This window comes from Schistocerca serialis, chromosome 2, assembly GCF_023864345.2.
Source record: "Schistocerca serialis cubense isolate TAMUIC-IGC-003099 chromosome 2, iqSchSeri2.2, whole genome shotgun sequence".
In the NCBI taxonomy this organism is placed as follows: domain Eukaryota; kingdom Metazoa; phylum Arthropoda; class Insecta; order Orthoptera; family Acrididae; genus Schistocerca; species Schistocerca serialis.
Window position 1 is genome coordinate 769,597,100 of NC_064639.1, and position 23,097 is coordinate 769,620,196.

The window sequence follows — 23,097 nt, forward strand, 5'->3', positions numbered from 1 at the left end:
GAACGTCAAAAATAAACGTATGTACGTAACATATTGCGTAGTCCTTATTGGGCGATACATTCGTTATTAAAATTAATGTGGTTAAAGATCTCGAGAGTCTTTATTTTGTTTTTCCTGTACAAGTCTTGCTTCTGACTTGACGTTAAATTTAGTCTTTTATCCATCATCAGCAACAATATTTCAACAAATAGAAATAAAGTTGCTGAAGATGGATAAAAGACTAAATTTAACGCCAAGCCAGACTCAAAGAACCATCTGTTTGTACAGGAAAAACAAACTGAAGACTCTCAGAGTGTCCAACCACATTAATTTCACTAACAAACTTATCACCAAGAAAGATTACAGTAATATTCTGCATTAACCTGCTCATTTTTGACGCTCGTTAATAATGCGATAGTTATAAAGGGTACTAAGTGCCTGAAATCGGTAAAGGAATAAAATTTCTTCTGTGCAACTGCTTACAGATTATTTCAACAGCCGGCCGAAGTGGCCGAGCGGTTCTAGGCGCTACAGTCTGGAACCGCGCGAACGCTACGGTCGCAGGTTCGAATCCTGCCTCGGGCATGGATGTGTGTGATGTCCTTAGTTTAGTTAGGTTTAAAGAGTTCTAAGTTCGAGGGGACTGATGACCATAGCAGTTAAGTCCCATAGTGCTCAGAGCCATTTGAACCATTTTGAACCACTATTTCAACAAATATTAATGATGGTTCGTAAAACTGCTCCTGTTCATCATTATTTTGGTGCCTCTTGCTACAGTGTTTGTGGTTTTTCTGTGCAGGTATCGTAACGTGCTGTGCCACAGAGACCTGTGAGTAAACAATATGCTATTCGCGGAGGACACCAAGGGCGAGCTGTCGGTGCGGTTCGTGGACTTCCAGACACTTCACCTGGAGCCTCCAGCACACGACGTGGTACCCTTTCTGCACTTGGTCACTGAGCGCGACATGCGACGTGTCCACGGCCAGCGGCTGCTGGAGCTATACCACCAGACACTGGCCGACGTGCTGCGCCAGCACGACCTCGACATCGACTCCCTCCTGCCCCTGCAGATCTTCCTGCAGTCATGCGAGGACACCAAACCATTGGCCGTCCTCCTAGCCGCCTACGTACTGCAATTCACCATGCTGCCTCAACCAAAGGTACAAATCCTTCACACAACGAAGACCTGAACATCGACTCTGTCCTGCTCTTAACAGGTCTTCCTGCAATCCTGTGAGGACGCTAACCACGCCGCCATATTCGTCGCCATTGTGAGCGTGTGGGTGCTATTCTGTCATTCTGCGCAACGGATTAATCTGAGATGTACCCTTTACCCTGTGGCCCCTGCAAGATGCAATTTCCACCCCACACCACTACAGAAGTCAGACAGACGCTCCTAACGTTCTAAAGAGAAATGCCTGAAAAACTTTCATCAATAAATATCTTCTGGAGTCGTCTGCTGTAAGGAAATGACACAAAAATTCACAAAATTTCTTACGTAACTAGTGGGATACTTGGGTACTGGAGTAGTGCTAGTTAGTGTAAGAAAAACATGAATCTAACGAAAATTATTTTTTTTTTAATTCTGAGAAGTCACAATGGCACTTTTAGTTATGAACTGAACAAGTTATTTCCCAGTTCTTTTCGGAATGTGAAGTTACCTCTCAAGGATAAGATTCGCTAATGAAATTTCTATACAAAGTTTAACATTGTTATTGACTTGGCAGAATGGCTGAGAGCCGTGCCTACTCAACTTGAATAATTATCTGTTAGAATGTTGCTAGGTACGGTCGAGGCTGTCGCATGTGAAATGCAGTGAGGTGTACTGTTGTGGAGCAAATATGGAGCTCGCAAGAGCTGTAGCGCACAATACCGTAAGCTGCGATGACTGCTGCTGCGCCACTCGCTGCTGACAAATAAGATAACTCTCGTTCTATCTGGATTGACCTTCGCCAATCAAACTCTCTCTATGCCTTGATGAAGTCAAGGACTCCTATTCGCCCCTAGTCTAACTATTGGCGTGGTGCACCGGTCAGATAACCAGTCCACCGCGATGCCACTCAAAAATTCGCTCGCAGGCGCCTAACTATAACTCTGTCCGTTCACACCGCACAATAAGTGTGGCAGCCAACACAGTGAACAATGCTTAATCGTAAGGACTCAATATAGAGTCACACTCTGATTCGCTCTCGACAGAGGTGCTCTCCCAGTGAAGTACTGAGGAGAGACTTGTTCCTCGCTCTTTGAGTACACGTACGAGCGCACACTCTCGTTACGTGTTCTCGCTCCAAGAGCGACAACGGAACGGCCCCTCTCCATGCCAGATGTGAAGGGGTATATCTTTCGGTCTCTTCCATTACTCCTTCAGCTTAAGGCGTCAGAAATGTCTTCTGCCAATCAGCATTGCTCTTCTAAAACGGCAGAATGACGTTTCGTTTAAGGCGACCAAACTGGAAATCTGTAGCATTGGCGTTTGGTGTTTGCTGTCTCCCCGTGAAAATCTCTGATACTGCATGCTATATTTGTAAAGAATGCGTAGGCTGGGTGCTCCCACACAATGTAGCGGAATTTGCTTTTAAACCGAACACGACGTCGTTCTTTCTTTCACTCGGGCAAACGCTGTCCATTCCATGGGCGGCCGCCGGCCGACGTAGATAGGTTGGGACCGGCCTCTTGGCGTACGGTTGCTCTCCCGAACTAAAAGCTCCTGTGACCGTCATGTCTTGAATGTGTGTGTGTGTGTATGCCAGCCTCGAGTATTTCAACCACGGTGCGCACTTGCGATTTATTAGTTATTTGCATATCGTTTACATGAATTCATACAACATTGACTTTATCTTATCGAGTTTGGGTTCCAATGAAGCACCTTGATGTGCGGAATATGATTGTGAGGGCGGAATATGTAAGCAATGAAGGTCAGGAGACCACGACATCTTAAACCATACATCATGCGAATCATGATGATACCTCTACGGCAGGTACAGATACCTCTTCTAACTCTGATACCGAGCCCTCTAGTGGCAAAGACTCTCGGTCTTAGGGTCATTCAAAAAGAAAAGAGGCAGAGGATGTAAAATGAAAACCACTGAAGGGATCATAATTCCATTACCTACGGAAGAAGTGTGATCCCTGTAACAGCGTGGAGGCTCCAAACACACCTCTAGAGGAACATGGGTGCACACCCAAATGACGACAGATCGAAAACGTACACTCGTCGACCGTCCACTTCAAAAGAAGAGCAAACGGGTGTAGTGCGTGTCATGACAACGGAAGATACGCGGGGAACGGAAATTCATCGAAGAATGGCACAAGTATATGGAGAGCACTGAATGCCCATTGCAGTACCGACACTCTACATCTATGTGATTACTCTGCTATTCATAATAAAGTGCCTGGCAGAGGGCTCAATGAACCACCTTCAAACTGTCTACCGTTCCACTCTCGAACAGCGTGCGGGAAAAACGAGCACTTAAATTTTTCTGTGCGAGACCTGATTTCTCTTATTTTATCATTTCTCTCTATGTAGGTGGATGCCAACAGAATGTTTTCGCAATTGGGGGAGAAAACTGGTGATTGAAATTTCATCAGAAGATCCCGTTCACTACGAAAAACGCCTTTGTTTTAATGATTGTCACTCCAATTCACGTATCATGTCTGTGGCACGATCTCCCCGATTTCGCGATAATACAAAACGAGCTGCCCTTCTTTGAACTTTTTCGATGTCATCTGTCAGTCCCACCTGATGCGGATCCCACACTGCACAACAGTACTCAGGAATAGGGCGGACAAGCGTGGCGTAAGCAGCCTCTTTAATAGACCTGTTGCACCTTTTAAGTGTTCTGCCAATGAATCGCTGTCTTGGTTTGCTCTACCCACAACACTATCTTGTGATAGTTCCAATTTAGGTTATTTGTAATTGTAATCCCTAAGTATTTAGTGAAATTTACAATCTTCAGGTTTGTATGACTTATCGCTTAATCGAAATTTAGCGGATTTCTTTTAGTACTCATGTGAATAACTTCACACTTTGCTTTATTCAGGGTCAATTGCCACTTTTCGCACCATAGAGATATCGTATCTAAATCATTTTGTAATTCGTTTTGATCATCTGATGACTTAACAAGTCGGTAAATGAAAGCATCATCTGCAAACAATTTAAGAGGGCTACACAGATTGTCTCCTACGTCGTTAATATAGATCAGGAACAATAGAGGGCCTATAACACTTCCTTGGGGAACGCCGGATATTACTTCTGTTTTACTCGATGACTTTTGGTCTATTACTACGAACTGCGACCTTTCTGACAGGAAATCACTAATCCAGTCGCACAACTGAGGCGATATTCCATAGGCACGCAGTTTGGTTAGATGACGCTCGTGAGGAACGGTATCGAAAGCCTTCTGGAAATCTAAAAATATGGAATCAATTTGACATCCCCTGTAGATAGCACTCATTACTTCATGAGTATAAAGAGCTAGTTGTGTTTCTTCGAGATAATTCATAATGTTTGAACACAGTACATGTTCCAAAATCCTACTGCAAATGGACGTTAGTTAAATGGGCCTGTAATTCAGCGGATTACTCCTATTTCCCTTTTTGGGTATTGGTGTGACTTGAGCAATTCTCCAATCTTTAGGTGCGGATCTTTCTGCGAGCGAGCGGTTGAACATAACTGCTAAATATGGATCTCTGGGACAATGGCTGCCACCGTAACTCGCAGGTCTTCAACAACGAGGGCTCCACCTGTTACATAACGGTATCGGCAATGAGGTTTGACGATCCTGGTCGTGCGTCTCCGACAACATCCGTCTTTCCTCGAGTCACTTGTGTCACGCCTTCATCCTTGCTACAGACATGTAGTGCTATCCTTACAGTTCTGCCGTGTCTTGATTAATTCCCGTTCCCCGTACTCCGTCCGCTGTCAACAAACGCACTATACCTCTGTCTCGTCTTTTAAAGCCTCCATTCCTCTGTTTCCAGCATAACTGAGTGCAGTGGGCAGTCGGAGCGTCCACGTGCTCGCTCTCTCGTCACGTGGGTCTGCGCCTACGTCCTTCTAGCGGCTTGTTTGCGGCCTTAGTGGTCTTATAGGTACAACACCTTCTTCAGTAGACAATGGCATTATGATTCCTTCAACAGTTTTTATTTTGCATTTCTTTTTGAATGACCCTAATGAAAAATAGGTTACCAATATAGTGTTAAAACGCTATGGTGAGTGCCCTTAGTGGCAAAGACTCTCGGCCTTTCATCTGTAAAGTTCAGTATTGGTTTCGGCGAATATCTCTCTCCTGTGATCTACTTTGTATCGTATTAGATGCCTCAGTGACTGCTGGCTACCTAGCCAGATTAAAATCGACGAAACCATGTATCGTCAGCGTACTGTGCTGTTGTCACCAGAGGGCCTGACCTCCTGAGGAGCTAAACTCTCTCTGATTTCTGTTCTCTTGTAACAGAGGGGTCACTTGACCTCTCCTGTCAGATAAACTTGGGTTGACGAACTTATTTGGTGGATTTTTAAAGAAAGAAAGCAGATCAAGCTAGAACGTCCCGTCGATAATGAGGTCATTAGAGACGGAGCACAAGTTCAGATTGTGGAGTGATTGGGAAGAAAATCGACCGTGCCCTTTAAGGAAACTGTCCAGGCATTCGAATTTAGCAATTTAGGAAATCACGCGAAGCATTAATCCAGGTGACCGTATGGGAGTTTGAGCCACTATCGTCCCAAATGCTAGTACAGTGCGTTATTAGTGCAGTCTCATATTCTGAAATACATTGTAGCATTTATTTTCTAGAGCTAGGTAGAGCTTGTGCAAGATAAACTGGCACCTGTGCAGAAATACATTCTCGTTCTCAGCACTGGATGAGTCCACCCTTCTGTTTCAAAGGGGTGGCTGTCTCAGTTTTCTGTTGCCCACTGAGTGTAAATGTTGTCCATTATGAGAGAAACATTCACTGCCCACTTCGACTGCGCTGCAGAAATGGACGTATGTGCACGCTTGCTGCTCTGCAGTCTTTCTCAAACGATATTAAGGAAACTATAAGATAAATAATTTTGATTGCCTCGAATCTCATCAGATTCATGCTGAACTGCTTATCATTTCGTTAATGGTCACAGTTATTGTGCCATTGCGACATTAAGTAAGCTACTGCGTGAAATTCGAATACTTTATGATGAAAAATAGTTGTCGCTATGAGTTTGGTTCGTGTTTGGTCATACAATGCTGCGTTTGAAAAGTATCTAATATATGGAATTTTCTTTAAAATTGAGACGTCTATGTCTATCTCCAGTCACAAAGAAATGGACTCTATATGGTGCACTCACTTCCAGTTGTACGCGCAAAAAGTACAGTGAACGTGAAACGTTCGTAACATCCCTCACATCTCACAAACCAGAGGTTTCTAGCCTAGGGACTGTGGGTCACATGCGGCCCAAAGCAAATATCAGTGCGGCTCAAGAAGTGAGTGTCTATCACACGTCTTGTAAAAAAAATTCTATAAAATTCCATTTATGTAAAGTAATGATAAAATTTATATTTTCACTTTGAAACTCCTATCACACCTCCAACCATCTCCCTCTCTCTCTCTCTCTCTCTCTCTCTCTCTCTCTCTCTTTCTCTTTCTCTCTCTCTCTCTCATTTTTTTGCTCAACATGTTAGTGTTAAGTACAGGGTGTACAAAAAGTTTGGGAACACTTTCAATTATTTATTGCACAAGAACCAAACATTGTACAGATATCATACATATGTCATTTTGAAGAGAAATCCTGAAAGTTTCTTTTCATGTATACCGCCACAGCGTAGTTTGGTAATTTGCCGATAGTTAGCGCTAGTCGCAAACATGGCGAGTTATGGTGCGGAGCGAGCTTTATGTGTGTTGGAGTTTGACAAAAACAAGTGTTCTACAGCTGTTCAACGATGTTTAGAACCAAGTATGGTAAGAAGGTACCAACAAGGAAGGCTATTTATCAATGGCACAACAAATTCCCCAAAGGTAAATGTTTTTTGTGCCCTGTCACGTCGAAAACTGTACAGGTGAGAGCACTGTCACTGGATAGTCCTACTTGGACATGTTGCAGCAATGGCTGAGGCCTCAATGCAATCGGACTCTCCGTTCATCTTTCAGGAGGATGGGGCTCCACCCCATTTTCATCGTGAAGTTCGTGGGAACCTGAGCACGGAGCTGCCGCATCGATGGATCGGCCTTGCTACAGAAGGAGACAGCTGTTTCATGAAATGGCCTCCCCGATCACCAGATCTCACTGCGTGTGGCTTTTTTCGAGGGGGACACATTAAAGATTTGGTGTATGTACCGCCTCTACCACGTGATGTAGATGTAGCAGAGCTCCGGGAGAGAATACGGGAAGCGACTGCCACAGTCGACGCAAGAACTGGATTACCGTATTGGCTTCCGGGTCACTCATGGTTCATATATCGAATGTTTGTAAAAAAAAAAAAAAAAAAAAAAAAAAAAAAAAAAAAAAAAAACTTTCAGAGTTTCTCTTCAAAATGCAATATGTATGGCATCTGTACAATGTTTACTTCTTGTGCAATAAATAATTTAAAGTGTTCCCGGACTTAATGTACATCCTGTACAGAGTATGTGCAGCTTGTAACCCCTGTCATAAGCACTTGGAGATACCAAAATGAAATTTTCGCAAATGACAGCATGCAAAGTGAAGAGTATTTTGTCATATAGTTAACATGTACAACTTCTTTTTGTCTACTTTGATTTAAAAATAACTACAGAGTTTTTCAGTGAAATAATGTAATTATTTTAAGGCCCATCAATAGCTGGTGAAACGAGAATTAGTATTGGTTTGTAGTAACATAAGTAAAGGGATTACCCTTTTATTTTTGTACTGAAGATGAGTTTTTCGTAAGTCACTGACCTGACTAGACCTCAGTTGTATGTTTAATAGCAGAACGTTTCAGGATTTTGTCGCAATTGCATTAGCGTGTTAATGAGATGAAATGATGTACCATCTCTGTGTTTTGGGAAAAGAAGCTAATTTTAGCCTGGAAAGAAGAGAAGCGAAAAGTTTATAAATCAGGTGAAAATAAATCGCTCCTTCTGTTGCAGTTTCAGTGTAGTCTTGTTAATCATTGTGGTTTTAATAGTGAGTGACTGACTTGTCGAATTATTTGTCGTACTGGCATAACCTGTTAATAAGATCGTTTGCAGACTCGCTAACCGTAGGTTTTAAGTTCTGCGAGATAGGCATTTGTGTGAAGGCTTTAGCTGTAGAATAACACTTTCCCTTCCGCGGTGTCCCGTCCGCGACTGAACGCCAACCACTAGTGTTGCTCCCTTCACTACTGCGCCGTCTGCGCAGCAGGAGGAAAGCAATGTTGTAAGCACTCTACCCAATGAAGCGATGTATGGAGTCTCCATATGACCTTATTTCACTTCTCCCCCAACCATTCAGAATTGTAGGAGATCTTTATGTGCTGAATATACAACGAGAATCTATGAAAATGTACCCAAAGAGTCGTGTTGAGGGCATCATTTTGTAAAAAGAGCAGTGTCTCGTGATTACGTGAGGCAGCATGCTCATTTGCAGTGCAATGGGATTACGCACAACTGATATCATATGTTGCTCCTGTGCCCTTTCAGACCCCATTCACTGCGAAGCGGTTGGCGATTTACATGTAACTGATCACATCCCTATCTGGGTGCTTCTATGAAAGAGCGTCTCCCAAAAGGAAACCCGTATGATGGATTCTCATATGGCAAACTGGACACCGTACAGCGAAGTGACTGGTTTTCAACACCGAGACAGCATCCAGGATTGGTCTCATCCCATTATAAGCATGGTCGACAGTTCCGTCGATGTATCTATCTCCAAGTTCTCAGGCCGACTCCAAAGGCCGCGTGTCTCATAGTGGGACGATGAATGTCGTTCTCCAGGGTCACTCAGCAGTCGGTTGGTATACCAGACTTTCGCAGTGGAACGAGTAACGCTCAGAGCCAGTAATCAGAAGTCACGACAAGTGTTTCTGAACTCGTTAACTCACTCCAATAGCTCTACTGTATTATGAGATGGGCAAATAAGATTTCTAAAACATTTTTTAGATCGCCAAGAACTACTGTACTGAAACGAGAGACATCCAAATTACAAGTGGAGACATCAACCAAGCGGTAACAGAGTACATCGATAACTACCACTGAAAACCAGAATCCAGTTTTGAGACTCTGTCGGCCATTAGTAGAGGGGGGAGGCTGTAAATACGCTTCCAGCAACAAATTAGCTACACAATTACCCATTTTCCATGTGGGATATGCTTGAACTACGAATGTTCAATGTTGACAGATCATCGATGCTGATTACGAATTCATCATCGACGCATAAGAAACTTCGATAGCTGATAATAGCCTCCCAACTATGTCGTTATTAATATCGAAGTTAAATGTAGAATTTATGGAACACTGTAGAAATCAACATGCGAACTCATATATCTACCATCAGATTTATTAGTCAATAAATTCAACATGAATGAAAGTACACGATAATACTGTTAATTCTACAATATTTATTATTTTACTAACCAATTTTCGGCCACACATCTTTGTACCTGATGATGGAATAACAGCTCGAAAGCAGTTTATAAAATAATAAATGTTGTGGAATATTGCACCAGTGCCGTGTATTTTTCATTCATAGTATATAAAATATTCTGTCAAGAATCAACGGAACTGTCAATTAAGGCAATAAACATAGAAATTACATTACGTATTCCATTCTATACAGAGACATTAGAAATAACATTTTTGAGAGAAGTTTTCCTTTCAGTCTATTTCATTGTTAACACAGGTCCTGCATTTAATAATAGTCTCTCAGAAGCTGACGACGTTGCTGTACAGCTCCAATACCTAAATGCATTTTTGGTTAGATAAAACTTCTATATGATCCCATACTTCTAATGAATCTTGTTGAAGGTCTAGAAGGCCATCTCTCAGGTAATAATTGAATTTTCATGGTTGATCCGTTTCTGTTCCAGGTTGCAACTTACTCTTTTCTTGTCCTACATTATAATGTAAATTCTACAAATCAAGTTTGATTTTTCTGTTTTCCTGTAATGTATAAAAGTGTTGTCCATCCTCACCGACTCCGTTTTAACAGCTGCCAGTAAATCCTTAACGGTTTTGATTGCCTTAAATGTGTTAAAGTAAGTTGAAACAGTTTGTCTTTGAATCTGCAACCGATCAACGTTCATGTGACAAATAAGTGAACATATATGTCCGTTTTGATTTCTGTTACAATGTTACCTCTTCAGACTGCCTCCAGTAGTCTGTATTGCTTGCACGCCTCACATTTTTATTTTCAACGTACTAATTATCGGAATTACTTTACAACGTATTTTTATGCGAATTTCACGAGTATCCATTTCTATAAACCTCAGAATATCACAGAATATCACAAACATCTGCCACATATACAATATCTGCGGCAGTTAGCGTGGACGATGGTCGATCTTTTGTCTTCAACATAGACGTCACTTTAGTATCGATATCGATACGTCGAAAATAAAACATCTGGTATTGATATTTTGTGATTGTTATAGATCATCGAGCGTCTCTAATTTGAAGCGTTACAGTTTTTGCTACAGCGATCAAACTGCAAATGAGGGATTATCCATGACTATTTCACACCCCGTGTGTAAACTAAGATTGGTCTGGATCAATACAGTACGCCAATTCTATTATGGAAAGAATGTTCATATTGGAATAACTCAGATGTTCTAATTTTAGCCTTCAGTAATTCTCATTGCTATTGATAATGATAGTCTTACAAATTTTGAATTTTTGAGATGAGATGGATCGTTTCACTTAATCTGTCTCGCAAACTTGCTGGGCCAAAAAATGTTATTGTTCAGTTAATACTCCAAATATATTAAAGTTCTGATATGTCGTAACCAAGTTTTAATTACGGTATGGCAATGTTCACTAGCACAGAGAGCAGAGTTCCATGAGCCTTAGTACAGTTTAAGTCATTCGGTAAACTTGACCACTTACTTGAAGTAATTTTAAAACCGACAATGCAATCACACTGTCCAAAAGAACAAGTCTGAGCTGCTTCAAAAAGAAGTTTGTGTTCTACGATGCCCAAACAGTAAGACGCAAAGTGAATACTACATCAGTCTCTTATCCAACCGCCATAGCAAAATTATAAAAATGCCCAGTCACTAAAAATTAACACGTAGTTCATATACGTTCTATTGACAAAAGATGAGCATATGGCCTGCTGTTGTGTTCGCGTGTATATGACCCAAAAGCAGTATGGTTTTATTCTTTTTTTTTTTTTGTAAAATCAGACGTACTTGTGAAATTTACTAATTTTCTCTTTAATTTTTAGAGCTGCTTGTAGCTCAGAAGTGTTATTGATTTTTAAACGGGCTTCATCCAAATTAGTAGTTGTTATGTATGTAGTGTTTGGCTATGTATAACGCAAACAGAAATCTTTTTACTTTACCGTCCGCAACTGTATCATTTGCTGCCATGTTGCATTTGTATCTAATCAAGGAATTTAGTCTCATATAATAACGCGTCAGTTTTCAATAACTGACTTGCTTTTTATTATTGCTCACATGAAATCCAGCTGGCGGAGAATTCTTTGGGTAATGTTGTAATTTTGTAACTTCGTGGATACTCTCCATGATCAACAAATTACTAACTAATGCAGAGATAAAAGCGATTATAATCACTTCTCATAGCGAAGACTCAGTTTCTGAATGTGAAGATCATGAACGTAATGGTTCGCTAAGTGACGGTTGTGGTATCCCCTAGTCGACGTCTTGTCAATAACACACAAACTATTTCTTCAGGAACTGTACTATAAACCGGAAGCTACGACTGCTTCTGCAATACTGCCATCGTTTTTCAGCCAATATCATCAGGAATACCCCTGGAATTATAAGGGGCGATCATAATGTTACAGTTTGAGGGCGTTGCTGCAGCGTATATGCAACGTAGCGCGAATCCGATGCGGGTGTATAAATACCGACAGTTAGGGAAGGGACTAGTATCACCCCGGCGTTCGTGTGTTAACTGCTGGAACGTGAACTTTGAGGACGTCACTACCAAATGCGTCCAAACAGGACCAAGTTGCTATTTATTCTTTTCTTGGCTGCCAAAGGACAAACACCGGTAGGAGTCTATAGGAGAATGAACAATGTGTATGGGGCAGCATATCTGTCGGAAGCCACCACTGTGGAGTGAAAATTGCGTCAAGGGGTGGTGCTGGTTCATGATAATGCATGTCCCTATATCGCAAATATCAGAAAGCAGAAGTCACGCCAAGGAAGACATTCGAGTACTGTCCCTACAGTCCTGCTCTCTCCCTATACGATTATCTCGCCTTCAGTCACTTAAAAAAAAGGCCTTGAAGGGTCGATGATTCCTGTCGGACGAGGATGCGCAGCAGACAGTTATCGACTTCTTCACGCAGCAGGAACCGGTATCTTCAACCTGATGCGTTGGTGGGATGATTGCCTCAGTGCTCACGGCGATTTTACGTGAGTGTCATACCTGTTCAGGACCGTACGGCCTTCGAATGGAAACTTTTTGATCGCCCCTTATGCAAACTGTGCCACTGCCAGAATGTCTGGCAAAAAAAGAACATTTGAAACGATCTTTCGTACAACAATTGAAAATGAAATACATTGACAGGAAAAAAAGTCGCAACTCCGGGAAAGAGTTCTGTGGGTTTCTACATCTGAAAGATGTTGTCTATTCAAATTTCGCCCCAGTGGCGTAAGAGTGGCGCTAGTAGCGCTACTATGAGGACGCAAATCAGGTTTGCTTTAAATAGGCGCTGTGACAGTCGTGAGCGTTAGTCAGTTTTGGGATTGGACGTCGTGAGTTGATGTTAGTCACGAATGCCATTACCGAGGCGGAAGACCATAGTTTTCGGCGTATGGCTTTGGTGCCTGCAGCAGTAATTTACACAGCACTTAGCATGACAGTGACGCAACGAGCTGGTACAAATCGGTTACTTCAACAGCAGCTCCGAGAGAGACTATTGTAGCATACATTCCACTGACCCCAAACCACCGCCATTAGCTACTTCAGATGTGTCAAGATAGAGCTCGTTGGAGGGTAGATTTTAGGTTATAAGGTGGCAGAATAAATGGTCAGATTTTCACCTTACATGAGATCTTTACATATCGCAACGAGAGGGTGGAGATGACACCTAACATAATTCGGCGGTTATGAGAACATTTGTCTATCAGTATCTAATGCAAAAAGGGATGAGAGCCAATTGATGGCAACTAACACACCTTTCCTATACAATGCATGTCTTTGAGCGGAAGGTGGAACAGGGAACGCGAGTCGCTTTTAGTTTTGAAAAGCCAGCCCCACAACGGTGTAGCGAAGTTGTGCTGTGGGAGTTACAACAGAATCTACTTAAAGGGGTGGCTGGAGGAAGGTCAGCGACCCTGGGCCAGGTGACTTGGGCCGGAGGACGCGTGTAGTGGCACCTCTGCGCAAAGGGAAAAAAAAGCCTTAGAAAGCTGCGTTTCAGAATTCCAACAGGATACAAACAAAAACCAGTGACGCATTTTCGTCCAACGAGTGCGACACACGGAAAGGTCAATGTACTCTAGGCGTCTAGAATGGGAACAAATCGTCCGATTGGCGGAAACGCACTAGGAAGAAGAAATATACTGAAGTTTCGATGCAGTTGATAGAAGGGACATTGCGATTGGTACAGAGAGTTTCTACAAAATAAGATGAATGCTCCTATTGGTCGAAAAAAGCTTTGGCGTGAAAAAGGAACCCAAGTGGAGGGAGGTAGTTCTGCCATGAGTAGGACAAGAGAGAAATTTTGAGAGGTCTCTTCTCTGAACTGGCGTCAAGTGCAGAACGGAGGGCTTAACGCTCCATACAACGCAGAGACGAAATTTGTGTGGGCACTGCATTCACAATGGCTGCGCTCAGCTAGAAATTAGCTGTAGCAACGTTTAGCTCCAACTGTGGAGAAACGAACCAGCCAAATTACTTAATTGTTCTCGCGAGAACTGAGAGGGCACTGTAATTATGCACGCTGCTCCAACCATGACGTGTATATCGCCACATGAAGACTAGGGCTGAGTACGTGTTTTCTCGCGTATCAGAAAACATAGGGAAAGTTTCTGCTGGAAAGTTCAGCAAAGGCCAGATTAGTTTTTTAGGAATTTCAGTGGGAGAGAGCGGCTTTGCAGACAGCAGCACATCTCAGCTTAAGGTAAATACCGCGTGCAGAGGCATAAATGTTGTTGGTTCACCAGCTTGAGTCCATTGTAAACTCGAGCGGCCTTGGGTAATCTTGCGCTCAGATTTGTCACTTAACTAACCATCCACCGTAGACTTGCTTGTCATCTTAAATAGTACCGAACTTTGAACCGGAATCGGACGATTTTCGTAGTACTGACCAAGATCATAACGTATTTGTAGGAGCAATTTTGTAAAGAAACTTTCAATTAAACTTTAGTATTATTGTGCTTAGGATTAATGTAAAGAAACTTCCAATTAAACTTTCATAACATTGTGCTTAGCATTAATGATCTTTCAGAGAGTTAGTATTTGACATTGTTGTGTATAAAATTATTTCACTTTCTGATGTTGGCAAGATGCGTTATCCATTGCGCTGTTTTTATGTTGGCGAGTTGTAAACTGTGTAAAAGCTGTAATTTTGTGAGAAATATTGCGACTTTAAACTTGTCATTTCACCTTACACAGTTCTAGAAAAATCAAACCGCACCTTACAAGGTCTGTTTTTTTTCTGATGAAAACTGGTTTTGCTTTGGTGCCAGTGACGTTCATGTGTTGGTTAGAAGGAGCCCAGTTGAGGGTCTCTAACCAAACTGTCTGTGTGCTAGACACACTGGACCTACATCTGGAGTCATGGTCTGAGGTGCGATTTCGTATGACAACAGGAGCACTGTCGTGGTTGTCCCGCATACCCTGTAGCCTTGCTTTGTACGTCAATCTGGTGATTCGACTTCTTGTGGTGCCATTCATGAATCGCATCCTGGGGGTATTTTCCAAAGGGCTAACGCTCGCCCGCATACCGCTGTTATAACCCAGCAGGCTCCTCAGTGTGTCGACGTGTTGCCTTTGCCTACTCGATCACCAGCTCTGTCTCGAATCGAGAACATATGGGCCATTATTGGACAACAACTCCAGCGTCATCCACAAACCACATTAACCGTCCCTCTATTGATTGACCAAGTGCAACAGGCATGGAACTCCATCCAGCAAACTGACATCCATCACCTGTACAACACAATACATGCAAGTTTACGTGCTTGAGTTCAACATTCTGGTGGTTACACCGGCTATTAAAGTACCAGCATTACACATTTGCAATGTCTGATCCCGCGCTTACATTAAAGTGTGATATTGCAATGTTAGTCACATTAACATGCCACCTACACAAATGTATTCCCGAAATTTTAATACTGTACGTTAATTATTTTTTGGTGTGTGTAATTCGCTTGGGAAAGAATGAAAAAACAGCCAACCATAGCGCATGTTATGCAACTGTTTGGTTGGTTTTTTCTTCTTTCCAAGACTGTCGCTTTACCGTTGCCGTTTACAGCCATGTTTAAGATTCTGAAATTATTGGATTGCGAAACAGTGAATATGAACAAATTCATGGTCAGCTATAGACAAATACTGGCAGTGTTGTGTTTTACTCATATGCCGCGTTGCTGTTTCTTGCTGACATAAATCGGTTGTAGCGTGGATATACAAAAAATTGTGGGATGAGGAGGGGACAGGTCCGAATATACAAGGAGTTTCGAAAAGATCCATTCGATTTCAGAAGACAATAATGTTCTACTAAATAAAGGCAGAGACTTAAGATGAATTTTAACTTACGCATCGGAACTAATAATTCACGTTAGCGCCAGTTGTCAGTTGTTGGTTCACGTGGTTACAAGTAGGGGTCTCCCGCGCAGTTAGCGAGATAGCAGCTCGCTATCTCGCTTGTTCATCGCTCAGTGAGCGTTGAGTCGAGTTAGCTGTACCATCGACCAGTGGGCGATGAGTCGATTTAGCTATAATATAGCAGCGAAGGCGTTTTGCGTTCTCCGTTTCGGTGGTGCATTTCAATTACAACGGTGTAGCGTGATTTTCACCGAGAGTAGGCTCATAGAATTCGATGATGGTACCAGCAGTTTAAAGAAATGGTTCTTTATACAGTGGTCAAAATAATTGTTTCATATTGCTTTATTGTCAGTACTGGACATAATAAACAAAACTGCTTTTGTTCTGTCAACTACAGACATAATAAAACAAAAATAATCCAGTCAGGAATTTCAGTCCATAAAGAAAACAATCCTAAATTCAAATCATTGCATGAGAAGTACACACAAAGGTCAGTACTGGATGAGGGCACTCTGAAAGAATGTTACATCAACCAATTTATGTGAACGCTTTAGAGAAAATAGAAGAGGCGGTCGGAAAACATGAAGTGGGATTCGTTTCAGATGAAACTATTGAAGAACTGCAAAGTTATATTTTGAATATGTTGGTTTTTCCGTCATTTGATAAATGGGAAAAACCCATGCTTCTTAAAATATACTAATTGGAGATGACAAATGCCTACACGGAACGCAATCATTCAACGACTGATGTATGAACCTGTGGTCAGGGGGCAGCTGTATTTTCGACTTTTCGACAACTGAAGGACACATACCCCAACTTCAACCATGTGATATATATTGCACACGATCTACACCGTATTTGCGAAAACATCGGGGAGAACTACTGCAGGGTAAATGACTTCATTGCTGCTGAAAAAAATGTTGGTAAAGGCTCCCAGTCGTCGTCAGGTTTTGTTCAAGAAATGACAGGGCTCCACCTTCCATAGTTTTCTGTCATGACAAGGTCGGATACTTGGAAAAGATAAACAGTTTTCTTGTGCGAAAACTTTGATAAAATCGAATACTTCATATGTGCTCTAGAATCAATGCGCGTAGCAACCATCAAGAAGGTCCAGCAATTAGTCAACAAGAAAGATCTAGAGTTGGAACATTTTGCAGTGTAGTGCTAGAATTATTTGCTTGATGTGATTCAGAGTTTGAAAGAAGAAGGTATGGAGAAGGAGGATCAGCGAAAAAAGTTGATATGTGTTAGGGACATCCTTGGTGGATTTGCTAAAGACATATTCGAATTAAATTTGAAGAACAATTCAGATGTGGAAACCTATGTAACTTAGACTGGACTTTCTTTACGGGTATTGGCAAAATATGCTCCATAGGTTTCTGTAGAGAGACGTTTCTCCATACATAAGGAGCTATTGAGCTCAAAGCGCCAGCGACTTAGTGTCATAAACATCGAAATGGTGTTTGCAATCCAGTTTAACAGAACCAAACCCAGTACAACAGAATCCTGTAAATGCGACAAAGAAAGTTAATGTAGCTGGTTTAAACCCAGATGAAGTAATTTCATCAGCATCTTTTTTGCATCTTTTTGTATGTATTTTCAAAACCTTTTTCCCTTCTTTTCTGACCATAATTTGCATTTTAAAATAGTTTCCCTACAATGAGTATGCCCATTCTGTGAAATTAAAACGTCAGGTTTTGTTGAATTGTGTGTTAGAAATTGTAAAAACTGAGTCTTATTATGATTTAGTGTTATTTTGTTTTCTACAAGCCAAGAACTTACGTCATGAACTGTACTATTTGAAACTGAGCCGATGTTGTACACAATATACTTTACTACCAACCTAGTGTCATCAGCAAACAGAAATATTTTAGAGTTACCCATAATACTAGAGTGCATATCATTTATATAATTAAGGAACGGGAGTGGCCCCAACACTGATCCCTGGGCACACCCACTTGACTGTACCCCACTCAGACCCAACATCACAGCCATTCTCAATACTGTGAATAATGACCTTTTGCTGTCTGTTGCTAAAGTAAGAGGTGAACCAATTGCGAGTTACTCCCCGTATTCTGTAATGGTCCAACTTCTGGAGCAATATTTTGTGATCAACACAATCAAGTCCCTTAGTTAAATCAAAAAAATACGCCTAGCGTTCGAAAACTTTTGTTCAACCCGTCCAGCACCTCACAGAGAAAAGAGAATATAGCATTTTCAGTTGTTAAACGACTTCTAAAGCCGAACTGTACATTTGATAGGAAATTTATGTGGTATGAAATGATAAATTATCTTTACATACACAGGCTTTTCAATAACTTTAGCAAACACTGATGGCATAGAAATAGGTCTAAAATTGTCTACGTTATCCCTTTCTCCATTTTTATAAAGCGGCTTTACTTCTGAGTACTTTAACCGTTCAGGAAACTGACCATTCCTAAAGGAAAAGTTACAAATATGGTTAAACACAGGGCTAACATGTGCAGCACAGTAGTTTAATATTCTGCTAGGCACTCCATCATATCCATGAGAGTCCTTAGTCTTCAGTGATTTAATTATTGTCTCAGTCTCCCCCTTGTCCGTATCACAGAGGAGTATTTCAGACATCAATCTCGCAAAGGCATTTGCCAAGAGAACTGTATGGTTCCCTTCAGAACCTACATTTTTATTTAATTCAACAGCAATGTTCAGAAACGATTGTTAAATACTATTCATATATATATCATTTATAAGTAACATAAATGTTTTTACTATGAACTGACTTTATGTCGTCGTCCTTGTGCTAGCTTTACAACTGACCATATGGTTTTAATTTTATCCTGTGAATTAGCTGTTCTATTGGCATACCACATACTCTTTGCTTTCCTAGTAACATTTTTAAGCACCTTACAGTACTGTTTGTAATGGGCTACTGCAGCTTGATTGTGACTACTTCTAACATTTTGATATAATTCCCGCTTTGTTCTACATGATATCCTTATCCCACTAGTCAGCCAGGGCGGCCTTTTACTGATAGTAACCCGTCTAGAACGTTCTAATGGAAAGCAACTCTCAAATACCATGATAAATGTGTTATGGGAAGCATTATAAACATTCTGCCACTGTTGTTCCTTGACGAGATTTAAAAAACTCTCTGTTGCTGTTGGATTAACTTTCCTACATAGTTTATAATTATATGTGACATTTGTTTGAGTACAAAAGCCTTTTAGTCTTAAAATTTGTGTATCATGTTTTGAAAGGCCATTCACCCTTTTACTAATAGAATGCCCACTTAGTAAAGAAGAATGAATAAAAAATTGTCTATGGCTGTGCTACTGTTCCCCTGCATCCTAGTTGGAAAATACATAGTCTACATCAGGTCATATGAATTTAGGACTACCAACATCCTTTTTCTTGCACCATCAAATACAAAAGTTATACTGAAGTCACCACATACAATAATTTCTGGTACTTCCTATAAAGTGAAGCAAGAACCCTCTCTAGCTTGAGCAGAAATGCTCTCAAGTCAGAGTTAGGGGACCTATAAACAACAACAAGTAGAAGTTTAGTTTCACTAAATTCAACTGCCCCCGCACAACATTCAAATGTCTGTTCAGTGCAGTGCCGTGATACGTCTGTGGACTCAAATGGAATACTGTTTTTTATATACATGACCACTCCCCCACCCCGCAAGGAACTCCTTGAAAAACAGCCAGCTAATCTGTATCCTGGTAAAGGAAGCCTTTGAATTGTCAAATTATTTGATTTACTTATTTCGTTGTGCAACGAGTTTTGTCATGATGAAGAGGTATTGCCAATCGTGCAATATTAAAATGATTCACCTCAAATGCTCCCCACTAGTGTAGCTCTGCAATGTTTACTTTAGCCGTCAGCTAAAGAATTTTATCAAAAAACCTTCAAAACCGCTCTTATAGCAAGAGAAAAAGAAATCACATCCCAAGAAGACTATCAAAATACATTCCATGATCCATCACCGGTTTACTCACCAATATTTGACTAAATGGTACGTTACGGGCGGCTGGCTGCCAAATTGTGTGGTAAGAACGAACATTTTATGAATGTTAACGAAGTTTGTTTTTCTATAGGAACTTCAAAACAACCATGTAATGTAAAAATGCGGCGCTTATAACGTAAGAAGCCGAGAAAATTACTGCTTTCCTTTTTTTCACGACGAATATTACCTTACAACGAACATCACCCCAGCACGTGTAATTCTCAACTTTAAAATAATAAAAGTATCTAATTTTATGTACGAAGTTCAAGTTTACGCCTTATAACCCCATTCTGCAGAATTTATTCCCAATCTCAAATTTGCCTTTGCCTTTTCATGCCTGTAATAGAATGCAATATGCTGAACATTATTTCAGTTTATTTGCAATGTAAGTAAGATAAAAACTGAAAACAAAAATAAGCTTCCACATATAGACACGACTCCGTGACCGCTGGCTTAGTATTCTGTGCTCTTTCCGTTCAATCCCTTCGTAACTGTGGTAGAGTTTTGTGAATTCATTTCTGGTGCGGGAATGGAAGTTAACAATTTTCTTCAATGATGGAACAGCAAACCGTCTCTGCTTAAGAAAATGGGGAACATACCAACCACATACTCATACATAATAGAGCAAGAGCACTTTTCTAGCAAGAAGAGTAATTTCAACAGCTTTCGTACTCCTTGACTTTTATGCACGTTGCCAACTTTTGTTACTTGCTTTCTTGCATCTTCGTGTAGAACTTAGATACTAGCACCAGTAAAAGGCATTTGGGCTCATTCCACTGTAAAATAAGAGCTTATTTTATCCACACTATTTCTTGTACATTTTATAAATCACTCATCTGGCTCTGTATTTCCTCCCTATCAATGAAAAACTCATGTGTTTTCAGGAATGTTATTAAAGTGTTTTAGATCCTAGTGGTATGGAAATAGTATCAATTAATTGAATGCGTCATTGTTCCACAGGATTTCGACCTGGAGAGTTTGGTATTGGACCGTAACGACCTGGTGAAGGCCACATACCAGCATGAAGAACGCTATCGTTCGAGGATGACAGAGGCTGTGGAGGAACTGGTTGAGACCTGCCTCATGCCTCGCCTACGGGAACAGCAGCGGTGACCACCCAGGAGTACTGTGCTTTTGTGGACTATGTGACCAGTGATTCGTAGCAGTTATCCAAAACAAGCTCATTTCCTCTGTTGTAACTACAGAAGAAATATCTCAAAGATTACGTACGTGACTGCAGACTTCCTAATCACTTTCCACCATTGTTTTATTGATATAGCCTACATGGTGAACCGACACACTGACGAACTGCAAGGACGGATTCGTGACTGGAAATGGAGGAGAAAAGGTCCTACGAACATGTGTCCGGAAATGCATCGTTGCCATGGTAAATGGTGCTGACGAATGAAAGTTCCTTTGATCACGTACCGTGTGATCCTTGTATATTGCAGGCTGTATGATTGACGCAGCGTACTGTAAGCAGCTAAATGGTCTGGTATTCAAGTAGGTAATAAGCCGAGATGGTGTTTGTGGACGGCCAAGCAGAAGGAAACGGTCGAGAGGCAACATGGCCATACCAAAACGGGTACCCCCACAGACACAAACCACATCACACAACATTTCAACCCCTTTTTGGGCTTTTGTGTGATCATGGGTCCTTCCAGACAGACGAAAGAGCAAGAAGGTGGTGGATTGTGCGTACACCAGATTTGGAGGACCGGGTTCTAGGAAAGCTAGTACAAGCTCCAAGCAAGTGGCCCGCCAAAGTACGAAAGAGTGCGGCAATCCATGATGCGATATGTGACAGCGTGCATTGCATCCCATGGAGGCCATTTTGAATATCTGTACGTCACTGCAGTTTGTCGGTTTTATTAATGTTCACCCTGTTGAATACAAATTTTCTGTAAAAGTGTATTGTGAATTTTATGTTAATAAAGTGCAGATTCCTTGCTCAAATGTGAGGCCCTGTCTCCATCCTTACGGTTTCCCAGCAGCTACATCAACCAGGCAATTCTTGTCAGTGAGTGTTACAGCACATGTCACCAGCATACTCAGTATTTTCAGCAAGATGTGTATCTCTAACTGTTTTCACTGTATACACAAAGCATTTTAAATGAAACTTTGTAAGGTGCCTGTCGTGAGTCTCGACGTGACTGGTGTTTAATGTGTGGTGCTGGCTTGATTTTCTGGCAGTCGGGATGCTCTCCACTATTCACATACATGAATTAAGATATACGCAACGGAATTAAGGAAAAATGGCCCCTATACATGAATAATGGCTAATAGTTCTACTAAAATCACCAATTAACTGTGGCAGAGGTTACATGAATGTAGAAATAATAGAAAAAGTAAGTCCAGTCACTACACAGTTTATTTTACAATCACATATATATACATAGGGAAAATCAAACAGTCACAAAACCTGTGTTCCAAGCAGACTATCAATACACAGGTGAAAGCAATAAATTATATAATTCATACTTTATACACCTATGCATGCGTCACAAGAAATCAGGGAAGACGGAATGAAAAATGTTACGTCTAGTAACCACCCTGGAATCGACCTACACCAGTATGACAGAAATAATCGCATTATCCATGCTGCAAATTTGGGCACTAATCCAACGTGCAAGGAACTGATAAGTGATAACAGGAACTTGGCACTGCAGTGAGTAAGATGTGGGGATACAGATTTCACTATGGCAAAAATCGACTCCTTTACTGTGAAAAGAAGTTAAATAAATGCTTGGCAAAATCGTGAAAAAAGGTACTAAGCGAAATGAAATGTTACTGCGAAGATCCTTAAAAAAAGAAAAAACCCTCAAAGATTCCTGATCGACTACAGCTTGGGCCGGCCGCGGTGGCCGAGCGGTTCTACGCGCTTCAGCCCGGAACCACGCGGCTGCTACGGTCGCAGGTTCGAATCCTGCCTCTTCCTACCGCCGAATTCTAGCCCCAGTCACCAGTCACAGTTAAATTGTCCTCTCCTTTAACTATTTGAATAATTCCTTTTCTCTCATGATACGTTCTTTGAATTCCTTGATCTTCTATGGACCTGTTTGCACATAAACGTATGCTACTGTGATGGATGTTGGTTTTATATCTATCTTGGCTACGATAATGCTTTCACTATGATGCTTACAGTAGCTTACCCTCATGCTTATTTTCTGATTCGTTATGAGACCTATTCCTTCTTTACCTCCGTTTATTTTTGTATTTATAACCATGTACTCACCTGTTCTGAAGTCCAGTTC

At 41.3% G+C, this 23,097-nt stretch overlaps 1 protein-coding gene across 1 annotated transcript in view; it reads left to right on the forward strand.

The window, feature by feature from the left end:
* The window catches only part of LOC126456392 (uncharacterized), a 45,574-nt gene extending 24,618 nt beyond the window's left edge, over nt 1-20,956 (forward strand). The window contains exons 4-5 of the mRNA XM_050092146.1: nt 814-1,139; nt 20,804-20,956. Coding sequence (XP_049948103.1) covers nt 814-1,139; nt 20,804-20,956 — 479 coding nt within the window. The remainder of the gene's footprint in view (nt 1-813; nt 1,140-20,803) is intronic.
* The last annotated feature ends 2,141 nt before the right edge of the window (nt 20,957-23,097 follow it).